The following is a 21,309-nucleotide window of genomic DNA, read 5'->3' on the forward strand; positions in this document are numbered from 1 at the left end:
CAGGCCTCATGGCCTTAGATGGGGGGGCTGTCTGGGGATCTCTTGCAATGTCAGTCTTTTCTCCCTTCTCTGTGTCTTTCCTTTTCCCTCTCTTTCATCTTTCAGACTTGCTGACTGAAGATCTGTCCTTAGAGGACCCATCGGACGAAGAGGGAGGTTGAGTCCCTGTCTGGGGAGGTGCATTAGTGACAGGCCGAAGCAGAATCCATAATTGCAACATGGAGAAGGCCTTTGGTAACTAACTTTGTCTTACGACCCCCAAGGGCCCTAGGGTTGAAGCCTGAACAGATGGCACACAGTGGATAAATGTGCCACTCCTAAACATATCAGAGTGTGACCATTGGCAGGGGAAAGCTTATGGCCACACTACATTTTTTGTACACAGGTTTTGGCTGGTCAGCCATAGTCCTGCACTCAAAGATAAAGGTACTACCTTCCCTAAAAAAACCACACACAGGTAGGGGAAGGGCAGGCTTGACTACTACTCTAATACAAAAAACTTTTTTACACCAACGCGTTACTACAGAAGGGGAGGAAAGGTAATCCTAGACAAGTACACTTGGATATAAGCAAGTTTCCACCTGCTATCCCTTTTAGCTCAGAGCAAAGGAGACCACGATGCACACTACTGGTGCAGCAAACGAGATCAGAGGGAAGACAGGAGATGGTAGGGCATTATGGGTAATGGGAGGAGCTCGTAGCAGATGCTATAAAAAAAGTTGCCGGCTCAGATCCATATACCCACAGGTTGCAGATAAAGTGAAGTTAACCACTTCAGATTGGCGTCGGCTGCATGTTTTATACCCCTGACGATCTAACGTCATGGAAGGAACAGACAGCAACAGACATAGGACCCAAGACTGTTATTCAGGCCGACTGAGGGCAACCTGCCAGCAGATTACCCTATGTAATGACTGCAACAGTGAAACACGAACATCCTTGGCCTATCTGTTCTGCAGGAACATGCTCTATTGCCTCAGAGCAGGGAAAGGATTTACTTTTGAGCCTCTGCCACTGATTTTGTGGTAGATCTGGGAATCCTTTTGGGGTTGGACAGGCGTGGAAGGAAATCTGCATCCCTGAGATGTTCAGAACCCAGTGGTCTTTGGTAATGATGGTCCAGGTGCTTGAGTGAAAGGAGAGTTTTTCTCCTAGGGGTAAGTGAAGGTGGGCAGAGGGAGGGGGTGGAGGAGAGTCATTGTAAGTTCTTACTATAAAGGGCATGGCTTAGAAAGTACAGTTATGTACACTTACCATAAAATGTAACACCATTACATCATTTTTTTCTTGCTCTGTCAGGAGCCCCCCCAAGAGGGAGCTAGGTTATGGTGGAAGACCACCACCAGTAGAAAGCAAATACCAAAAGTTCCTTGTATGAAGAGATTGACACAACAGGGATGGAGGGAGGGAAACCAGGACTGTAACAGTGAACACTAACATCTACATTTATGTTAAGTGTACACAACTGTACTATGTTCTTAGTGTTTCACTGTTGCAGTCATCACATTTGGGTTGATTCCCAAAGCTGAAAAAAAGGTGGAGGTAGTAAAGACAACTGGGGGCTGGCTAGGATGCCCTGCAAGACTGCGGTGGCAAAAACTGCTCTGGATTTGGAGAAGTTAGGCAGGTGGTAATGCTTGAAGGTATGAACAGATGTCCATATTGCAGCCTCTGGGACGTCCCTGTTGGGGACCCCTCTGAGGAAAGCTGTAGAGATGGAGGCTGCTCTGGAAGAGTGTCCTGACCCCCTTGGGGAGAGGTTTCCTGTGTTGCTTGTAGCAGAAATGGATGGAGTGTGCTATCCATTTTGAAATTGGATGGATATGGTCTTGCCCTCTGCTCCTGCAGCAAAGCTAACAATCCATCAGTCTAAATGATTTGGTCATGTCTAAGAATGAGCTGTCTGTGCACATCTAGAGTGCAGAATCCTTTCCCCCTTTTGTGGGTTAGGGGGAAAAGGTGGGCAAATGAATGGGTTGGCTGACTGCCACACTGGACACCACTTTTGGCATCAAGGATAGGCTAGTCCTGAGGGAGACCCTGTCAGCATGGAAAATGAAGGGCTCTACAGCCATTAGTGCTTGTAGCTTGGATACTCTTCTTGCTGAAGTGATGGTCAGAAGCAAGGCTGTCTTCCAAGAGAAAAACTCTGCTGAAGCTGCTGGTTCAAGAGGGGCAGAGAGCTTTTCCAACACAAAGCTTAGGTCCCAAGCCGGGGTAGGTGCACTCTTGGGTGGCCTCAAGATGTTAGCCCCTCTTAGCAACTGTTTAATGAGAGGGTGATAGAAGAGAGTGCTCTGTGCTGAAATGAGCAGAGATAGCAGAAGTATGAATTTTAATACAAAAGGATAGACCCCTGTGTAGCAGCTCAGCAAGGTAATCCAGGATGGGGTAAAGAGGGCTGTGCCGTCCTAGCTCCAGGTGCAAAACCTTTTCCACTTGTCAGCATCAGACTTTCAAGTGGTAGGGCGTGTGGCCTCATGTTTAACATCTAGAAATTGTTTTCTGAGACTGGCAGCTTGTGCAGTGGTCAGGGAATAAGCCAGGCTGCCAGACTGAGGGTCTGAAATTGAGGATGCATGAATTTTCTATCCCTCTGGGTCAGGAGTGTTGGGATCTGAAGGAGATGCCATGGTGGCAAGGGTGACAGGCTGCGCAGCAGTGGGTACCAGTGCTGGCATGACCAGTCTGGGTCAATCAGGATTGTCCTTTCCTCCCTTAATTTGAGCAGTACCCTTGTAAAGAGCTGTAGAGGGGGAAAATGCATAGACAGAGGTTGACCCACTGGAAGGTTACAGCATCCACTTTCCATGCCTTGCAGTGAGGCTCCCTGATGCAGAATTTGCTGAACTGATTGTTGGAGTGGGAAGCAAAGAGGTCAACCTTTGAGGTGCCCCATTTCCAAGTTACAAGGGTGAAGGTTGTTTGGTCTAGCTGCCACTCTTGGGTCCAGAAGATTTCTGCTCAAGTGGTCTGCCAGAGAGTTTAGAAAGCATGGCAGGAATTGTGCCAACAGCTGTAGTTCCATGGCTGAGGCAGTGTGCCAAAGGGTAATACGACTGCAGAGAGGGTACGGAGTCCCTCCCTGCTTGTTGATGCACCACATCAGTGGTGTCTGCTTTGATCAGTAGAGCCTCTGGGGAGAGTAGGGGTCTGATATGTCAGTGCATGCTGGACAGCTAACATTTCTTTTTGGATGATGCACAGATTTATTTGGTGTAGGCTCCACTGGCCCGGTATGCACCTGCCGTCCAGATAAGCATTCCAGGCATTGAGTCTCTGTGGTGAGGATCTGGGTGGCGTGAAGTTATGAGAAGGGTAGTCCCTTGTGGTTGCATCCTGCTGCCCACCAAAGAAAATCTTTCCTTAAACAAGGCATCATTGGTACATGTTTCCAGGTCTTGAAAGTGTTTACACCAAAGACTTTAGGTACCACTGTAGTTTCCTCATATGCAGTCTGGCATATGGAATGAGTAGAATGCAAAAAGCCATGAACCCCAGAGCTTGCAGGATTTTCCTTGTGGATAACTGGGGTCTGGTGGCTAATTGAAAGGAATGGGCTGTCAGGTATGTGTGTTTTTCTGGTGCAAGGAATACCATCTGGGATGCTGTATCCAGGCTTGCTCCCAGGGATATAATTTTTTGGGTGGGTACTAGATTGGATTTCTTTTCATTGACAGTATACCCCAGGGAGGTCAGTAGGTCCTTTACATAGGCCAGGTGCTTCAGCAGCTTTCCTGCCTGAATCAGGCAGTAGTCTAAGGGTAAATTTCTTTGCCTACAAAAAGCAATGGCAGGAGCCATACATTGTGAAAACTCTGGGAGCTGTGGATAAGCTAGAGGGAAGTGCAGAGATCCTGCCCTGAAATGTAGATATTTCCTCCACGATTCCCTGATGGGGATGTGTAAGTAGGCCTCTTAGGTCTAGGGTGGCTAACCAGGCATCCTTTAAGAGCATAGGTAGTTGCTGGAGGGTGAGAATTTTGAATTTTGGCATCACCAGAAAGGTGTTTAGAATGGATAGAGGATGGTGTGCTAGGTGCCCTCTTTTCTGGGTACCAAGAAGAGTCTGGAGTAGAAACCTTGGCCTATCTGCTCTGCAGGAACGTGTTCTATTGCTGAGAGCAGGGACATTTTTGGCCTCTGCCCACTGGTTTGGGGGTAGATCTAGGAACCCTTTTGGGGATGGAAGCACATGAAGATGAAATCTGTATCCCTGGGACACTGTTGAGGACCCAACGGTCATTGGTAATGGTGGCCCAAGTGCTTGTGTGGAAGGAGAGTTTTCCTCCTAGGGGGCAAGAGCAGGTGGGCAGAGGGAGGGGGTGGAAGTGGAAAGTCATTGCGAGTTCTTACCATGGGGGGTGGCTTAGCACTCCCTGGTTTTGAAGAGGAGGAACTCCATTGCTTAAATCTCTGCATTCCCTGGGACTGCTGTCTGGGGAGCCCGGTTTCCCCAGGGTCTGGGCTGAGCTGACCTGGAGGGGGCAGGAAAGGACCAGTGCTTGGAGGCACAATGCCTACTGAACCTGGGTGGCTGGACCTGCAGGAAGTCCTTAACTGTCTGCATAGATTTAGCTTTTTCTTCCATCTTTCTGCCTTTGTGCCAAATAAGTTGTCTTTGTGCATGTGTAATTTGGATATGACATGGTCTGGCAAGGGCTCTTCAGCTGACTTGTTCAGACAAACTATAGGGGACAGATCTCTTCCTTTAAGGGGTAGCTTTGCTAAAGGGGTAGCTTTGCTTCCCCCGATCAGCATTATAAGGTCTTCCACCACTAAGCATTTGAGACTGAGGCAAAGTAGCAGGCACCTGAGAGTGGGTAGTCCATTTCTTGGGTGTGGTTCGAACCCTGGGCCTAAGAAACTTTCTGAAAGAACAAGTAGTCGCGAAAGACACGTGTGGAGATTCGGTAGTGCGAAGGACTTACTCAGAAGCAGTTGCCTGCTCAGCGGCTCCAGACCCATCCAAGGTAGCGACTACCATAGGATCCTTAGTCGAAGAGGATTGCGGCATACCAGACTGAAAGGGTCCCGGTAGTGGCCTGCAACTCAACAGAAGTGGGCATCACGGGCTGCGAAAGCGTCCAAGTACCAGAGGACTGACTAGCTTAACAGAAGTGTCGTCAGTAGGTTTGGACCTGTGCAATCTGGGTCTTTCTTCAGAAGATCTGCTGTTGGATAGCCTACCGAAGCCATATTGGAGCTCGAAGACTAAATTACAATATCTGGCTACAATAAGGGCCAGACAGATAGTTCTGGTGTTGAACAAACTGACAATGGGGGACGTCGTGGTGCAGGCCTAAACAAGTGAGACATTAAGAGTGGAAGTCTGTGTGGTATTTGCCTTCCACAGGCAAGACCATTAACTTTTCCCGACATCGTTTAGTGCAAGAAAAAAGGATCCCAACAGGGTACTTAGCTTTAGAAGACTTCAACTTCAGTTGGGAAAAACTCTGGTAGCAGCCAACCAGCACTCAAGCAAACTGCTTCTGCTTCAGGCTCCACAGCAAGAAAGACTGATGTAATGGCATCAGCTGCCTTACTTTATACGACTGACGACAGTCCTCAAGCGAGAGCAACAGACACAAATACTAAGCCTCTGGTATTCGGGCCAGCCGAGGGCTACCCTGGCAGGGATGACCCAAATATGAGGACTGCAACAGTGAAAAAGATCAGAGGGAGGGGATGAGGCAATATGCATCAAGCTTACCATGGGTGGGAGACTAGAGGAACAAACATGCTTACTGCATGCATACTTCAGACCAGATCATGGAGGTGACAAGTCTAAGTTCAAGATGTTGTGAAGACCTCCACACTAGGTTCATAGGCAAGTACTAAGCCAGCACCATTTTAAGCCTAGCCACTTTCTTTGTGCTCAAATTATCCTATACCATGGTCAACTATACATCACAGATAGTAACTGGGATCATACCACAGATAGAGGGGACCTATGCATGGGATACAACATTTAACAGCAGTGCTACCCCTGTTCATTAGCAGAACAGAGGGCCCCCTTAAAATTCTTCTCCATCCACAGATCCAAATTGAGCTTAAATATGGGATAAATGGGTGGGAAGTTTTCCCAGAGCAGCTGTACACCCTGGGAAATACAACCATCCCTCCAAAACAAACAATTTTGTTGCTATTGCAGAAGAGGTTTACACCCCTAGACAGTATACTAGGGAAGTCAGAAGCTACAGACAGACTGACTTCACAACCTTCAGAAAATTCAAGCAAAAAAAATTTTATCCTATAAACTTTCTACATTGAATATTTAAAAATGGTTCCTATTTTGGGACCTTTGTACCACCATTATCTAGGGTTCTGTCCAGATTTCTTGCTCAGAGGTTGAGAGGTATGCTGGACAGATGCATGCCAAAGGGAGCATTTTATATTCCACGACTGCCACTTTACTCAGGCAGGCCACAATAGCCATTGTGCAATATAGAATTTGCCACACTGGACAAGTTGGGCAAAGTCAAGTCACTGTCAACACAAGTTCTCAAATCCCAAACTGGGCAAATTCTTAGGGTTATATTGGCAATGTGGTAGTTCCTGGGGAAGATATGGATACAATGCATTTTTGGCATTTAGTTTCAGTCCATGATTTTTGGCACAAGCCTTTCTGCAAGACGGCAGAGTCATTTGGGGATTTAATGATTGCTTCTAGTTTGCATCTCTGCAAACTTGGCCAGTTTTTGATCTTCATATCCTGTCAGGTAATCTGAACAACTTTAGGCTCAGGCAAAGAAGAAAAGGCTGAACTGCCAATGTTGAGGGGTGCAGGAGCAGAAGGCAGAAAATGCAATCTGCACAGTGTCAGAACACACTGCTTAAGGCAGAAGATGCTGGCCAACTTCCAACTTCCTCCGGTTTGAGCTGAAACCGGCAGGCTCAGCACAAAGCTTGACCTTAGGAAACCAACATGGGACTAACAAATCCATCAACTCCAGACCCAAGGTCAAACCTTTGAAGACCAGCTCCAGTGCTGACAAGATCGGCCCCGATGCCACAGTAAAGTGCCGAAGCAGCAGTCAATAGTAAGGTCTACAAATCTGTTTAATTCAAAGGCTGTGGACCAAAGACAGATCATAGTTACTGCCTTAATTAGATCCTGGAGTGATTGGGAGAGTTGCAGGGATTATGGAGACTGGTGATATGAAATGGGAGGTTCAAGAAAAAGCAGGGTTGAAAATTAGGCATAGTACAGTTGTGTACACTTACCATAAGTGTAGATGTTAGTGTATTCACTGCTGCAGTCATTACACTTGGGTTATCCTGCTGGCAGGCTGCCCTCAGTCGGCCTGAATTTCAAAGTCTAGGTCCGGCATCGGTTGCTGTCGCCTCTTCCCTGATGTCAGTGTGCCAGGGGTAAAAAAGATGCAGCCAACACCATTTTCTTTAGTCCCTTGCCCCAGATGTCAGGTGCCCCCAAAAGGGTAGGCTAAATATGCCAATAAAACATGCATGCACCAAAATATATAACACCTTCATCTACAAGCAAATACACCATAGGTTGTATAGATTAGAGAAGTGTAGATAAGTTCCAGCAAAGAGATGGGGGATGGTGGGTGGGCAACCTGGACTGCAACAGTGAATACACTCCAACATCTACATTTATGGTAAGTGTACACAATATTATGTTAGTGTTTCACTGTTAGTCATTACACTTGGGTTGAATCCGAAAGCTATGGTTGGGAGGCTGGAGCAATAGCATCAGGAGCGGCTATGAGGACCTACAGAACTGTAGTGGCAAAGCCTGCCCTGGCTTTACTAGTAGTTGCAAAGTTTTTCTGAAAGCTAGCTTTGGTTCTGTTCAAATAGAAGCGTAGCTGTGCATGTCCAAAGAATGCAGAATTCTCTCCCCCTTATTCTGTGGGTTTGGATAAAAAGTAGGAAGGTGAATAGTTTGGTTAAGGGCCACACTGGACACTACCTTAGGCATAAATGTTGGGTTTGTCCTCAGAGAAACCCTGTCTGGATAAAAAATGATAAAGGTTCCACCACAGCCATGCGTACGAGTGCCTGTAGCTCAGACTCGTCTTGCAGAGGTTACGGCTAGGAGCAGAGGTGTTTTCCAAGATAAAAACTTTATATCAGCTGTAGTGACTGGCTCAAAAGGAGGCAGGGTGAGTTTTTCCAAGACATAATTGAGGTCCCATGCAGGTATTGGTGATCTCCTTGGAGGCCTTAAGTTTTTGGCTCCTCTGAGGTACTGCCTTTGCAAAGGATGAGAAAATATTGGTGGCTCTGTATTGTAATGAGCAGAAATGGCAGAGGCATGAATTTTAATTGATGAAAAGGCTAGGCCTTTGTCCAGCATCTCAGTTAAGTATTGCAAAATCTGAGGAACATTTGGTACAGCTGTGTCAATTCCTTTTGCCTGGTTCCAAGCACAGAATCTCTTCCATTTTCCAGCGCCAGATTTTCTGGTAGGCCTTCTGGCCTCCGAAATAAAATCACAGCTTTAGTGAGAGGTGTGTTTTGTATGACTACATTATCAGCCATGCTGCCAGATTTAAAGGTCTTTAGTTGGCTGTGCAGGATCAGATTGTTTTGTTGGGATAGCAGATGAGGAATTTGAGGCAAGGTCCAAGCCGGGCATAGAGACAAGTTCCTTAGGATTGGATACCAGTACTGGTGGGGCCAGTCTGATGTAATCAGTAGCATCTTTGGCTTCTCTTGCCTGACCTTTAGGAGTACGTTCGGGAGGAGAGGCAGAGGAGGAAAGGCATACTGCTAAGCCTTTCCAGCTGAAAGATAGGGTGTCCACTTTACATGTTTGTCTGCGATAAGACCTTGTGCAGAATCTTTTTAGTTGGTAGTTGTGAGGAGAGGCAAATAGATATCCGGACATCCCCATTTCCTTATGCTGAAGACTTGTGGATCCAATTTCCACTCGTGGGGATTCATGAGGTTTCTGCTTAGTTTGTCTGCCAGAGTATTTATCTTTCCTGACAGGAATTGTGCCTGCAGATGTACTTGGTAAGTCAATGCAGTGTCCCACAGTCATGGCTAGCCTGCAAATGGGGTAAGAATGAGTGCCTCCCTGCTTGTTTATATACCACATGACTGTGGAGTTGTCTGTATCAGTAGTTGTCCTGGATGAAGTAGGTCCTTGAAGGCTGTCAGGCATTCTGAACAGCTAGCATCTTTTTGATTGATATGTAGATGCATTTGGTTTGCGGACCATGTCCCTTGAATACATCTTCCTGCCACATGGGCCCCCAAGCATAATCTGATGCATCTGTTGTCTGCCTGGCTGGGTGTAAAGTGAATGGCTGTCCCTTGTTCTGGTGACAAGCCTTCGCCCACCATCAAAACTCCTGTTGCAGGCAGGGAATGAGGGTAATTGTTTCCAGGCTGTGGCAATGTCGAGTCCAAACACTTTAGGTACCACTGAAGTTCCCTCATATGCAGTCTCGCATATGGAATTAGAATGTAGAATGCAGAATGCCATGAAGCCCAAAGCCTGCAGAATTTTTCTTGCAGATAACTGGGCCTTTTTGTTGCCAACAGGTTGAAATAGGTAGGCAGTTGCCTTTGTCTGGCGTGAGAAGCCATCTGGGCAGTTGTATTCAAGCTTGCACCCAGGAATATCTCTTGAGGGTACTAGTTTTGATTTCTTTTCGTTGACTGTGTACCCTAGGCCTGTTAGAAATCCCTTTACAAATGCCAGCTGCTGTAGTAAAATGCCCTTGTTCTCTGCTTGAATGAGGCAGTCAAAGTAAGGATATATTTGTATTCCTCTGTCTGCAAAATGCAATTACTGGTGCCAGGCACTTTGTGAAGATCCTAGGTGCAGTACATAAGCCAAAGGGCAGTGCAGAGAATTGAGCCAGCTTTGAATCGGAGGTATCTTCTGCATGTTTGTCTGATTGGGACATGCAGGTATGCCTCTTGGGTCTAAAGTCACAAGCAAAGCCTTCTTGCCTAGCATGGGCAGAAGTTGCTGTAGTCAACATTTTGAATTTTGGTATATCCAGATGAGTTTAGAATAGATAGGTCCAGTATTGGTCTCCAGGTCTTGTCCTTTCTTGGTACCAAGAACAATCTTGAATAAAATCTTTGTCCCTGCTCTTGCTCTGGTACTTGTTGAATGGCCCTTATGTCCATGAGGGATGAGACTTGTTTTTGTGCCTCTGCCCATTGATGTTTTGGTAGGTCTGGCCAACTGTTTGCCCTTGGCAGGGTATGAAAGGGCAACTTGTAGCCCTGTGACTGTCCAAGAACCATTTGTCTTGGGTTATGTGCCAATTTTGAGAAAAAAGTGCTAATTTTCCCCCTAAAGGTGCTGCCAGAAGATAAGTGCTTGGCGCAGGCAGGGGGAAGTCATTGGAACCGTTTCCTGTAAGACAGTGATTTGTCTTCTCCACATTTGGAGGTAGAAGCACCCCATTGTTTAGACCTGTATGAACCCTGGGGCTGGGATCTGCCTCTTTGGGCATCTGCCCCTTTGTGGTCTGACACTGGAAAGGACCAATTCTTTGTAGGCCAGTGTCTGCTAAATCTTGGGGGCTGTACCTGTAAGAAATCCTTGACTGTTTGCATAGATTTAGCTTTGTCATCCATTTTCTTTAACACCTCTTCTGCTTTAACACCAAAGTATCGTGTTGTAATAGAGCATCTAATAATTTTGCTTCAACATGATCTGGTAGATTTTGTTCCTTTAACCAAGCATGCCTCCTAATGACAGAACCCGCGGCAGCGGCCCTGCAGGAGGCCTCCAAAGAAACCACATTGCAAAGTATGCTTTCCAACTTGCTCAGCTGCATGCAATAAATCCTGCATCTTTGTTTTCCGCACATTTAGAATTTAACATTTTCTGTTTAAGCAGTGACATAACATTGCTGATATTTGAGCATATGAAACTGGCAAATTAAAGCCCTTACAGCCAAGGTAGCAGAAGTAATTTTCCCCATCTATCCAGAGCCCTAGAATCCCTGTGAGAGGGAGTAGGGTTTTTTGCAGTGGAAGCCTTGACCCCTTTGGGGCCCTGAGAGATAGTTTCAGGGTCAGCAGCAGGGTTTTTGAAAAGAAATTTGAGAGTCAGGGACCCTGTGGTACCTGTCCAGCTTAACAGGAGCTGGAGGTAAGGAGTCGGGGGTCAGACTGAACTCTAAAAATACATCTACCATGTCTAACAGGTGGAATAGCTAGGGGGCCTGTGTTGTGGGAGTAAAAGGAAGTCTGAGCCTTTTCTTAGATTCTGAATAATCTTGGCTCTCCCAGTGGAAATGTTCCCTCATGGTATGTAAGATTTCCGCAAAGAGTAATCCTCAGGAGGAGAGGCTGAAGGGATAGATTCTTCAGCATCAGAATCCTCATAGGGAGGAAGAGTATTCCTGATCAGAAGAGGAATCAGAAGGGAAGCCATCTGAAGATTCATATTCTGTCTCGTGCCTAGGCCTTTTATCAGCATTTGTTTTTTTGGGCATGGAGGCCTGACCATGAGGCTGTTGTACTTGTTTCTTTGTCTTTAAAGTTGCTTTTGTCCTTGCCTTTGTAGCTGGAGTCGCTTTAATGAAAAACTGAGTTTGTCTGAAAACACCATCAGAAGCAGATGCCTGCTCAGCCACTCCGGACCCATCTGAGGGAATTTTTGCTGAACGTCCAATACCTTGAGCTTCCAGCAGCCTAGTTGACTCCACGTGGGAGTCTATAGTGGCCTGCGAGTCCAAAGTAGCAGGCGTCAGGGGCTACGAAAGCGCCTCACTGAGAACCGGCGACTGGCTTAGAGGAAGCCTTGCTGGTTTTGTACCTTGGATGCCCGTCCTTGTCTTTTTCTTTGTGTTTCTTGTGAATTCTGGTAGTCGGATGGCTATCAGATGGCATAGTGTAATTAAATCTACCAAAATAGTAAAATGCAAAATCGTACTGACGCTTTAGTGCATTGGTTAAATCTAGCACAAAACCGACAGCTAGCAATGTCATGGTCAGGGCCTAGGCAAGAAATACTGTAAGAGTGAAAGCCCTTGAGGCATTTGCTTCCCACGAGAAATACAATTAACTTTTTCTGACATCGGTCTGGAGCAAGAAAAAAAGTTTTCCAACGGGGTACTTAGCTTTTAATGAAGACTTCGGATCTGAAATTCAAACACGAAAATCTCAGGAGTCAAGCGACTGGCACTTGCAAACTGCTTCTGCTTTGGGCACCGCGCGACAAGAAAGACTGAAGAAAATGGTGTCGGCTGCATCTTATACCCCTGGCGCACTGACATCAGGAAAGCAGCAACAGACGCCGGACCTAGACTTTTGAATTCAGGCCGACTGAGGGTAGCCTGCCAGCAGGATAACCCACGTGTAATGACTGCAACAGTGAAACATGAACCTCCACTAAAACCAGCAGGTAATGGAGGTCACCTCAACTTCAGTGCATTTCTAAGGGATAAAGATGGAACTCAATGCCGACGCAACAGAGACTTCTAGGCTGAAATGACTTTTGCAGCAGCGTCAGAAGAGTAGGAATCAAATTGGCTTGTAGTTTTTCTGGGAGGACTAGGATTCTAAACTTAGCTTTTGTTTTGCCTAACGCTTAACAGAACATGCATAAAGTTCAGCAGCATGCTTATTCCTTGAAATCTGACGCAGCTCTTAAGTCTTCTGCACCGAAGAATCACTGGAGACAGGAATACCAGACATGGAAATCATGCCCTATGCAACACACAGCACAACTGTGCATCTACTCTTCCTTTAACTGGCCTGTCCAGAAAAGTTTCAATGTATGTGCTTTTGGTGATGACTGATTAGTCACATTAGGTTAACTGCCATTGTGGGCAATTTTAAGCCTAGCCAATTATCCCATGCAAGAATCAAACTCCAAACCTTGCATCTGTAAGGTAAATACCTAACCATTATGCTAACCTCCGAATGAGGTAAGCTGCAAATATACACTAAAAATTGAGCAACTGTTGAATCCTGCTGCCAATGACTTATTCATGTGAAAGGTGGTTGGACTGGAGTGGTTTCTGCAATGACAAAAAAACAGGGAAGCTAAGACACCAGCTAAAGTCTTGTAAAGGTAGCCAGAGAAGTAAAAGTTGCTCCGGTAATACTTGGAATGTTATAGGAGTGGCTACAAATCCACAAGGCTAAAAAATCTACTTTTCACAGTTTAAAGAGCACTGCACTTACTGATAACTGTTCCTCTTCATCCACTTTCCATTCACACTCTGGATCCGTGGGTTCATAGATGGCATTGATTATTTCATTTCTCTAAAATTAGAAGAATGGTGATTAGAGTCAAGTTTCTCGATTATACCATGCATTACAACACTTCACTTTGCTATTACAGCACAAAATCAGCACATCAGAAATGCATTACTTGTCTTGGGAACAAAATGGACTTTTCAAATCATTCACTACTCTTGGCGACACACTGGCCATTAGCTTTGCATTGCCGAATCCTTGTTGCACTTTTCTGAATTACTGTCTTGTAATAAAGACAACTGGCTAACAAGGCCTAGACAGATTAACCTAACAAATGCCTATGAACAATGATCACAAGGGCCTTTTTAAGCCTAGCTATGCATTCCAAATCTGACATGTTCTGATGCCCTTGACAAGTGTAAGCAGGGGCTTGGGAGATCAAACATTTACAAGCCAAGGCCTGGTGACACGAGCCATTTAGAGGTAGTCTGTGTCCCATAGGTGTTAAACAAAGGATGAATTTCCTGTTCCCCACCCAAATATCCAAGTTGCACTTTAATAGGGTTGGGGAGGAAAATACAGTTGTGTACACTTACCATAACCATAAATGTAGATGTTAGAAAGTGTATTCACTGTTGCGCACGACAGACATAGAACTTGCCTTCAACTATAAGCAAATACACCACATGGGCAGTATAAAGAGAAGGAAAGATAAGATCCAAAAGAAAAAAGGGGAAGGCGGGCAGGTAACCTGGACTGCAACAGTGAATACACTACCATCTACATTTATGGTAAGTGTACACAACTGTACTGTTAGTGTTTCACTGTTGCAGTCATTACATTTGGGTAGAGTCCCAAAGCTATGGTTGGGAGGCTGGAACTAAGCAGTAGGAACGGCTATGAGGCCCTGCAGAACTGCAGTGGCAAAGCCTGCCCTGGATTTAGAGTAGAGTGGCAGATAATGCTTTGTAAAGGTGTGCACTGAACTCCAAGAAGTCGCCTCTAAAATGTGTCTGGTTGGTACTCCCCTGAGAAAGGCTGCTGAGGTGGCTGCCGCTCTGGTGAAATGAGGCCTAATGCCCTTAAGCACTGGCTTGCCATGGTGCAAGTAGCAGAAACGAATGCAGTGGTCTAACCACTTAGTCTGCTTTGAGATGGGCTTTCCTTGTGATCCTGCAGCATATGCCACTAGTAATTGCTCTGTCTTCCTGAAAGCTTTGGTTCTGTCCAAGTAGAATCGAAACTGTCCGTGTACGTCCAAAGAATGCAGAACTCTCACCCTTGTTCTGCGGATTTGGGTAAAAGGTTGGCAGATGGATGGCTTGGTTAAGAGCTACACTTGACACTATAGGCATAAATGTTGCGTTTGTCCTCCGAAACCCTGTCTGGATGAAAGGTTCCACAGCCATGAGCACGTGTAGCTCTGAAAATAGTCTTGAATTGTTAAGAGCAGAGCTGTTTTCCAAGATAAAAATTTCATATCAGCAGCAGCTGGCTCAAAAGGAGGCAGGGTGAGCTTTTCCAAGACACAGTGGAGATCCCATACAGGTGTTGGTAGTCTCCTTGGGGGCCTTAAATTTTTGGCTCCTCTGAGGTACTGCCTTAAAGGGTGAGAAAAGTGGTGGCTCTATTGTAATGAACAGAAATGGCAGAGGCATGAATTTTGATGAAAAGGATGGGCCTTTGTCCAGCATCAGTTAAGTATTGCAAAATGAGGAATATTTGGTACTGCTGTATCAGTTCCTTGTGCCTGGTTGCGGGCACAGAATCTCTTCCATTTTCCAGCATAAGACTTTCTAGTACTACGCCATCAGGCTTCCAGAATGACATCCACAGTTTTACTGAGGTGTTTTTTGTATGACTACATTATCCGCCATGCTGCAAAGTTTGTGAGTTGGCTGTGCATGATCCGATAGTTTTGCTGGGACAGTAGTAGAGGCATTTGAGGCACGGTCCAAGCTGGGTAGGGAGATAAATTCCATAGTATTGGATACCAGTACTGGCGTGGCCAGTCTGGGGCAATCAGTATCATCTTTGGCTTCTCCCGTCTGACCTTTTGGAGCACCTTGGTTAGGAGAGACCGTGGAGGAAAGTCATATACCGATAGGTTTTCCCAGCTGAAAGACAGGGCGTCCACTTTCCATGCTGGTCTGTGTCAAGTCCTTGTGCAGAATCTTTTTAGCTGGTAATTGAGAGGGGAGGCAAATAGATCTATGTCCAGGCATCCTCTTATGCTGAAGACTTGTGGATCCAGTTTCTACTCATGGGGATCCATGAGGTTTCTGCTTAGTCTGCCAGAGCATTTTCCTTTCCTGGCAGGAAAGGTGCCTCCAGATGTACTTGGTAAGTCAAAGCAGTGTCCCACAAGATCATGGCTAGTCTGCAAAGGGGGTAAGAATGTGCCCCCCTGCTTGTTTATATACCACATGACCGTGGTGTTGTCCATCAGTAGTTGGACCAGATGAGGTAGGTCCTTGAAGGCTGTCAGGACATTTTGAACAGCCAACATCTTTTTGATTGATATGCAGATGCATTTGGTTTGAGGACCATGTGCCCTGAATGCATCTTCCGGCCATGTGGGCTCCCCAGGCATAGTCTGAGGCATCTGTTAGTGTCTGCCTTGCTGGAGAGAATGTGAATGGCTGTCCCCTGTTCTGGTGACAAGCCTTTGCCCATCGAAACTCCTGTTGCAGGCAGGGAATGAGAGTAATGACAGTTTCCAGGCTGTGGCAATGTCGAGTCCAAACACTTTAGGAACCATTGAAGTTTCCTCATATGCAGTCTTGCATATGGAATTAGGACGCAAGATGCCATGAAGCCCAAAGCCTGCAGAATTTTTCTTGCAGATAACTGGGCCTTTGTTGCCAACATTTTGAAATAGGTAGTCAGTTGCCTTGGTTTGGCTGGTGTGAGATAAGCCATCTGGACAGTTGTATTCAAGCTTGCACCCAGGAATGTTCTCTTGTGAGGGTACTAGTTTTGATTTCTTTTTGCTGACTGTGTACCATAGGCATGTTAGAAGTCTTTTCACAAACGCGAGATGTTGAAGAATGTCCTTGTTCTCTGCTTGAATGAGTCGTCCAAGTAAGGATGTATTCTTATTCCTCTGTCTGCAGAATGCAATTACTGTTGCCAGGCACTTTGTCAAACCCTGGGCGCAGTAGATAAGCCAAAGGGCAGTGCAGAGAATTTGTAATGCATTGAACCAGCTTTGAATCTTTGGTATCTTCTGCATGATTGATTGGAACATGCAGGTATGCCTCTTAGGTCTAAAGTCACAAGCCAAGCATTCTTGCCCAGCATGGGCAGAAGCTGTTGCAAAGTCAACATTTTGAATTTTGGAATATCCAGGAAAGTGTTCAGAACAGATAGGCCCAGTATCTGCCTCCAGGCCTTGCCCTTTCTGGGTACCAAGAACAGTTAAATCCTTGTCCCTGCTCTTGCTCTGTCACTTGTTGAATGGCCCCCATGTCCATGAGGGGTGAGACTTCTTTTTCTGCCTCTGCCCATTGATTTTTTGGCAGATCTGGCCAGCAGTATGCCTTTGGCAGAGTATGGAAATGGAACTTGTAGCCTTGTGACACTGTTTAGAACCCACTTGTCCTGGGTTATATGCCAATTTTGAGCAAAAAGTGCTAGTTTTCCCCCCAAGGGTGCTGCAAAATAAGTGCTTGGTGCAGGGGGAAGTCATTGGGACTGATTTCTGTATGTTTGTGATCCATCTTCACCAGCTTTGGAGGTAGAAGCACCCTACTGCTTGGGCCTACAAGAACCTTGTGCCTGGGATCTACCCCTAGGGGTGTCTGATCTGCCCCTTTGAGGTGTGACACAGGAAGGACCAATTTTTGTAGGCCAGTGTCTACTAAACCTAGGTGGCTGTACTTGTACAAAATCTGGCAGTTTGCATAGATTTAGCTTTGTCCTCCATTTTCTTTAACACCTCTTCTGCCGTAACACCAAAGTATCATGCTGTAAAGGTGCATCTAGTAATTTAACTAACATGATCAGGCAGATTTTGTTCCTTTAACCAAGCATGCCTCCTAATTACAAAGCCCGTAAAGTACAGTTTTGTACCTACCATAAATGTAGATGTTAGAGTGTTCACACTGCTGCAGTCATCACACTTGGGTTATCTGCCGTCAGGTGGTCCCACAGTCGGCCCAAGTTCCAAAGTCTTGGCCCTGTGTCAGTTGCTGTCGCTTCTTCCCAGTCAGTGCGACAGGGGTATAAAAAGAGGCAGCCGACGCCATTTTCTTCAGTTTTTCTTGCCCCAGATGTCAGGTGCCCCCAAGTAAGAAGGCAATACATAATCCTAAGTAAATTGCATAAGTACAAAATAGCTACAGCTGTAAGCAAATACACCATATAGAAATACATCTTAGATATTGTATAAACAGGGAGCTATAGATAAAACCCAGGTAAGAAGAGGGGAAGGTGGGAGGGTAACCTGGACTGCAGCAGTGTGAACACCAACATTTATGGTAGATACAAAAAGTACAGTTTTGTAACCTACCATAAATGTAGATGTTAGAGTGCTAATACAGCTGCAGTCATAACAGATGGGTTTTCCTACCGTCAGGCGGGTCCTCGGTGGGCCGAATTCCAAAGTCTAGGTCCAGCGTCGGTTGTCATCGCTTCTTCCCTGACATCAGTGCGACAGGGGTATAAAAGAACCAGCAGACACCATTTTCTTCAGTTTTTCTTGCCCCAGATGTCAGGTGCCCCCAGAAGGAAGGCAAAACATAAATGTAATAATGCAAATGCAATAATCAAAAAACAGTAGTTGCAAGCAAATACACCATAAAAGAATACCCCAATGAGGTTGTGAGGAGGTGTTAGCCATTAGGCCTGTCCCAAGAGGGGAAGGAGGGAGGGAAACCTGGACAGCAGCTGTATTAGCATAACATCTACATTTATGGTAGGTACAAAACTGTACTATGTTCATCGTGCATACAGGTGCAGTCATAACAGATGGGTAGAATCCCAAAGCTAAAAGGGGTGGCAGGCACTAAGTGGAACTAGGAGGAGCAAGGATGCCCTGCAAGACTGCAGTGGCAAAGCCCGCTCTGGTTTTGGAGTATAATGGTAGGTGATGGTGCTTGGAGAAAGTATGTACAGAACTCCAAGTGGCTGCTTCCAAAATATCTTTGGTAGGAACCCCCCTGAGGAAAGCTGCAGAGGTAGCTGTGGCCCTTGTGGAGTGAGATCTGATGCCTGTAGGTACAGTTTTACCATGAAAAAAAAGAGTAACAAAAGCGTATGCAGTGGGCTATCCATTTTGAGATTGTCTGTTTGGAAATAGGCTTCCCTTTAGCACCTGTAGCATAGGACACAGTTTCTCTGATTTTCTGAAAGGCTTTGTTCTGTCCAAATAATGGAGCTGTCTGAATGTCCAAGGAATGTAGTAGTCTCTCCCCTTTGTTTTGTGGATTAGGGTAAAAGGTAGGTAAGTGGATAGCATGATTCAAGGCTACCCTGGATACTACCTTTGGCATAAATGAAGGATTGGTTCGGAAGGAAACTCTGTCCGGATGGAAAATGATGAAAGGCTGCACAGCCATGAGGGCTTGTAGTTCCAAAACCCTGCGTGCTGAGGTGATAGCTAGAAGGAAGGCTGTTTTCCATGACAAATATTGCAGATTTGAAGGAGCTGGCTCAAAAGGAGGCAGGGTCAGTTCTTCTAGAATGAAACTGAGGTCCCAAGCAGGTACTGGTTGCTTCCTTGGGGGTTTTAGTCTTAGCACCTCTGAGGGACTGTCTTAAGAGAGGGTGAGAATAAAGGAGGATCAGTGTTGTATTCTGCAGAAATGGCTGAGGCATGGATTTTGATGGAGGAGAATGAAAGTCCACTGCTTAGCTCGGCTAGGTACTGTAATATTAGAAGTAAATTCAGTATTCCAGGATTGACCCTTTTTCTCATTCCAGGCACAAAAGTTTCCATTTTGCGGAGTAGGCTTTTCTAGTAGAAGGCCTTCTGGCCTCCAAAATGACATCCCGCACCTCCTTGGAGAGTAGGGTCTGCTGTGAATTTAAGGAATCCTCCATGTGGCTAGATTGAGTGTTTTCAGAGTTTTGAAGTTGTGCTGAGTCAGTAGAAGAGGCATTAGAGGCAGGATCCATGGTGGGGAATACGTCAGGCTCCTCAGGAGTGGGTACCAGTGTTGTCTTGGCCAGTCTGGAGCAATGAGAATCTTTGGTCTGTCTGCTCTGGCTTTTAATAGAACTTTGGCCAGCAGTGGAAGAGGTGGAAAGGCATAAACAGTCATTGTTGTCCAACTGAAAGAGTGCGTCCACTTTCCAGGCCTGTGGATGAAAGGTCCTTGAGCAGAATTTTGTCAATTGGTAATTTCTGTGGGTGGCAAAGAGGTCTATGTCTGGCCTTCCCCATGCTTGAATAGTAGAGTTTTGTACCTACCATAAATGTAGATGTTAGAGTGCTAATACAGCTGCAGTAATCACAGATGGGTTTTCAGCCGTCAGGCGGTCCCTCGGTCGGCCGAATTCCAAAGTCTTGGTCCGGCGTCGGTTGTAGTCGCTTACTCTTCCGACGTCAGTAAGGCCAGAGTATATAAGACACAGCCGACGCCATGTTCTTCAGTCTTTCTTGCCCCAGATGTCAGGTGCCCCCAAAAGGAAGGCAATACATAAATAAGGCTTATCTACATATGCAAGCAATGCAATGTAATGCAAAAATCAGTGTAAGCAAGCAAATAAAACATAGCAGGATAACCCAGTCAGGTGGTATGAAGAGGTTGTTAGGCCCCATGCCTTGACCAAGTGGGGAAGGGGGGAGGGAAACCTGTACTGCAGGTAGGTACAAAACTGTACTATGTTCATCGTGCATACAGCTGCAGTAATCACAGATGGGTAGAGTCCCAAAGCTATGCATAGGGTGGTAGGTACTATGCGGAACTGGGTTGAGCCAGAATGCCCTGCAAAACAGCAGTGGCAGCGCCTGCTCTTGTTCTGGAATATAAGGGTAGGTGGTAGTGTTTTGTGAAGGTATGTACAGAACTCCAAGTGGCTGCCTCCAAAATATCCTTAGTAGGAACGCCTCTGAGGAAGGCTGTAGAGGTGGCTGTGGCCCTGGTGGAGTGAGATCTGATACCAGTAGGGACAGATTTCCCATGATAGGAACAAAACCGTATGCAGCGGCCAATCCACTTGGAAATGGTCTGTTTGGTAACTGGTTTCCCTTGAGCCCCTACGGCATAGGACACAAAAAGTTGTTCTGATTTCCTGAAGGACTCTGTTCTGTCCAAATAACGTAGCTGCCTATGGATGTCTAAAGTGTGAAGCAGCCTCTCCCCTTTGTTTTGAGGGTTAGGATGGTAGGTAGGTGTATGGCTTGATTTAAGGCTACCCTGGATACCACTTTTGGCATAAGAGATGGGCTGGTACGAAGGGAAACCCTGTCCTGATGGAAGATGAGGAAGGGCTGCACCGCCATGAGGGCCTGTAGTTCAGAAACCCTACGAGCTGAAGTGATGGCCAGAAGGAAAGCTGTTTTCCAGGACAAATGTTGCAGATCTGTTGAGGCAGCAGGTTCAAAGGGAGGCAATGTTAATTTTTCTAGTATGTAATTAAGGTCCCAGGCTGGTATTGGTTGCTTCCTTGGAGGTCTTCTATTCTTAGCTCCTCTGAGGAACTGTCGTAAGAGTGGGTGAGATAAAGGAGTATCCGTGCTGAATTCTGCAGAAATGGCTGAGGCATGTATTTTTATGGAAGAAAATGAAAGTCCACTGTTCAGCAGTTCAGCTAGGTACTGTAAAACCTGAGGCAAGTTCAATTTTCTAGGGTCCTGGCCTCTTCTCATTCCAACAGCAAAACCGCTTCCATTTTGCGGAGTAAGCTTTTCTAGTAGATGGTCTTCTGGCCTCAAATGACATCCTGCACCTCCTTGGAGAGTAGGGACTGTTGTGGTGTCAAGGAATTTTCCATGCAGCGAGGTTGAGTGTTTTCAGCTGACTGAAGAGTTTTGTAGCTGTTCTGAGTCAGGAGAGGCATTAGAGGCAGGGACCAGGGAGGAGTATGTGTTAGGCTCCTCAGGAGTGGATACCAGTGTTGCCTTGGCCAATCTGGAGCAATCAGTATCATCCTCGGTTTGTCTGTTCTTGCTTTCAGAAGCACCTTGGGCAGAAGGGGCAGAGGTGGGAA

General features: G+C 46.1%; 1 protein-coding gene across 1 annotated transcript in view; it reads right to left on the reverse strand.

Moving 5' to 3' along the window:
• The window catches only part of NAP1L1 (nucleosome assembly protein 1 like 1), a 1,039,563-nt gene that overhangs the window by 792,781 nt on the left and 225,473 nt on the right, over positions 1 to 21,309 (reverse strand). Inside the window, exon 6 of the mRNA XM_044087215.1 lies at positions 13,138 to 13,218. Within this exon, the coding sequence (XP_043943150.1) occupies positions 13,138 to 13,218 (81 nt within the window). The remainder of the gene's footprint in view (positions 1 to 13,137; positions 13,219 to 21,309) is intronic.

The sequence above is a fragment of the Protopterus annectens genome, chromosome 11.part0, assembly GCF_019279795.1.
Source record: "Protopterus annectens isolate FY-2018-M chromosome 11.part0, PAN1.0, whole genome shotgun sequence".
NCBI lineage: Eukaryota > Metazoa > Chordata > Ceratodontiformes > Protopteridae > Protopterus > Protopterus annectens.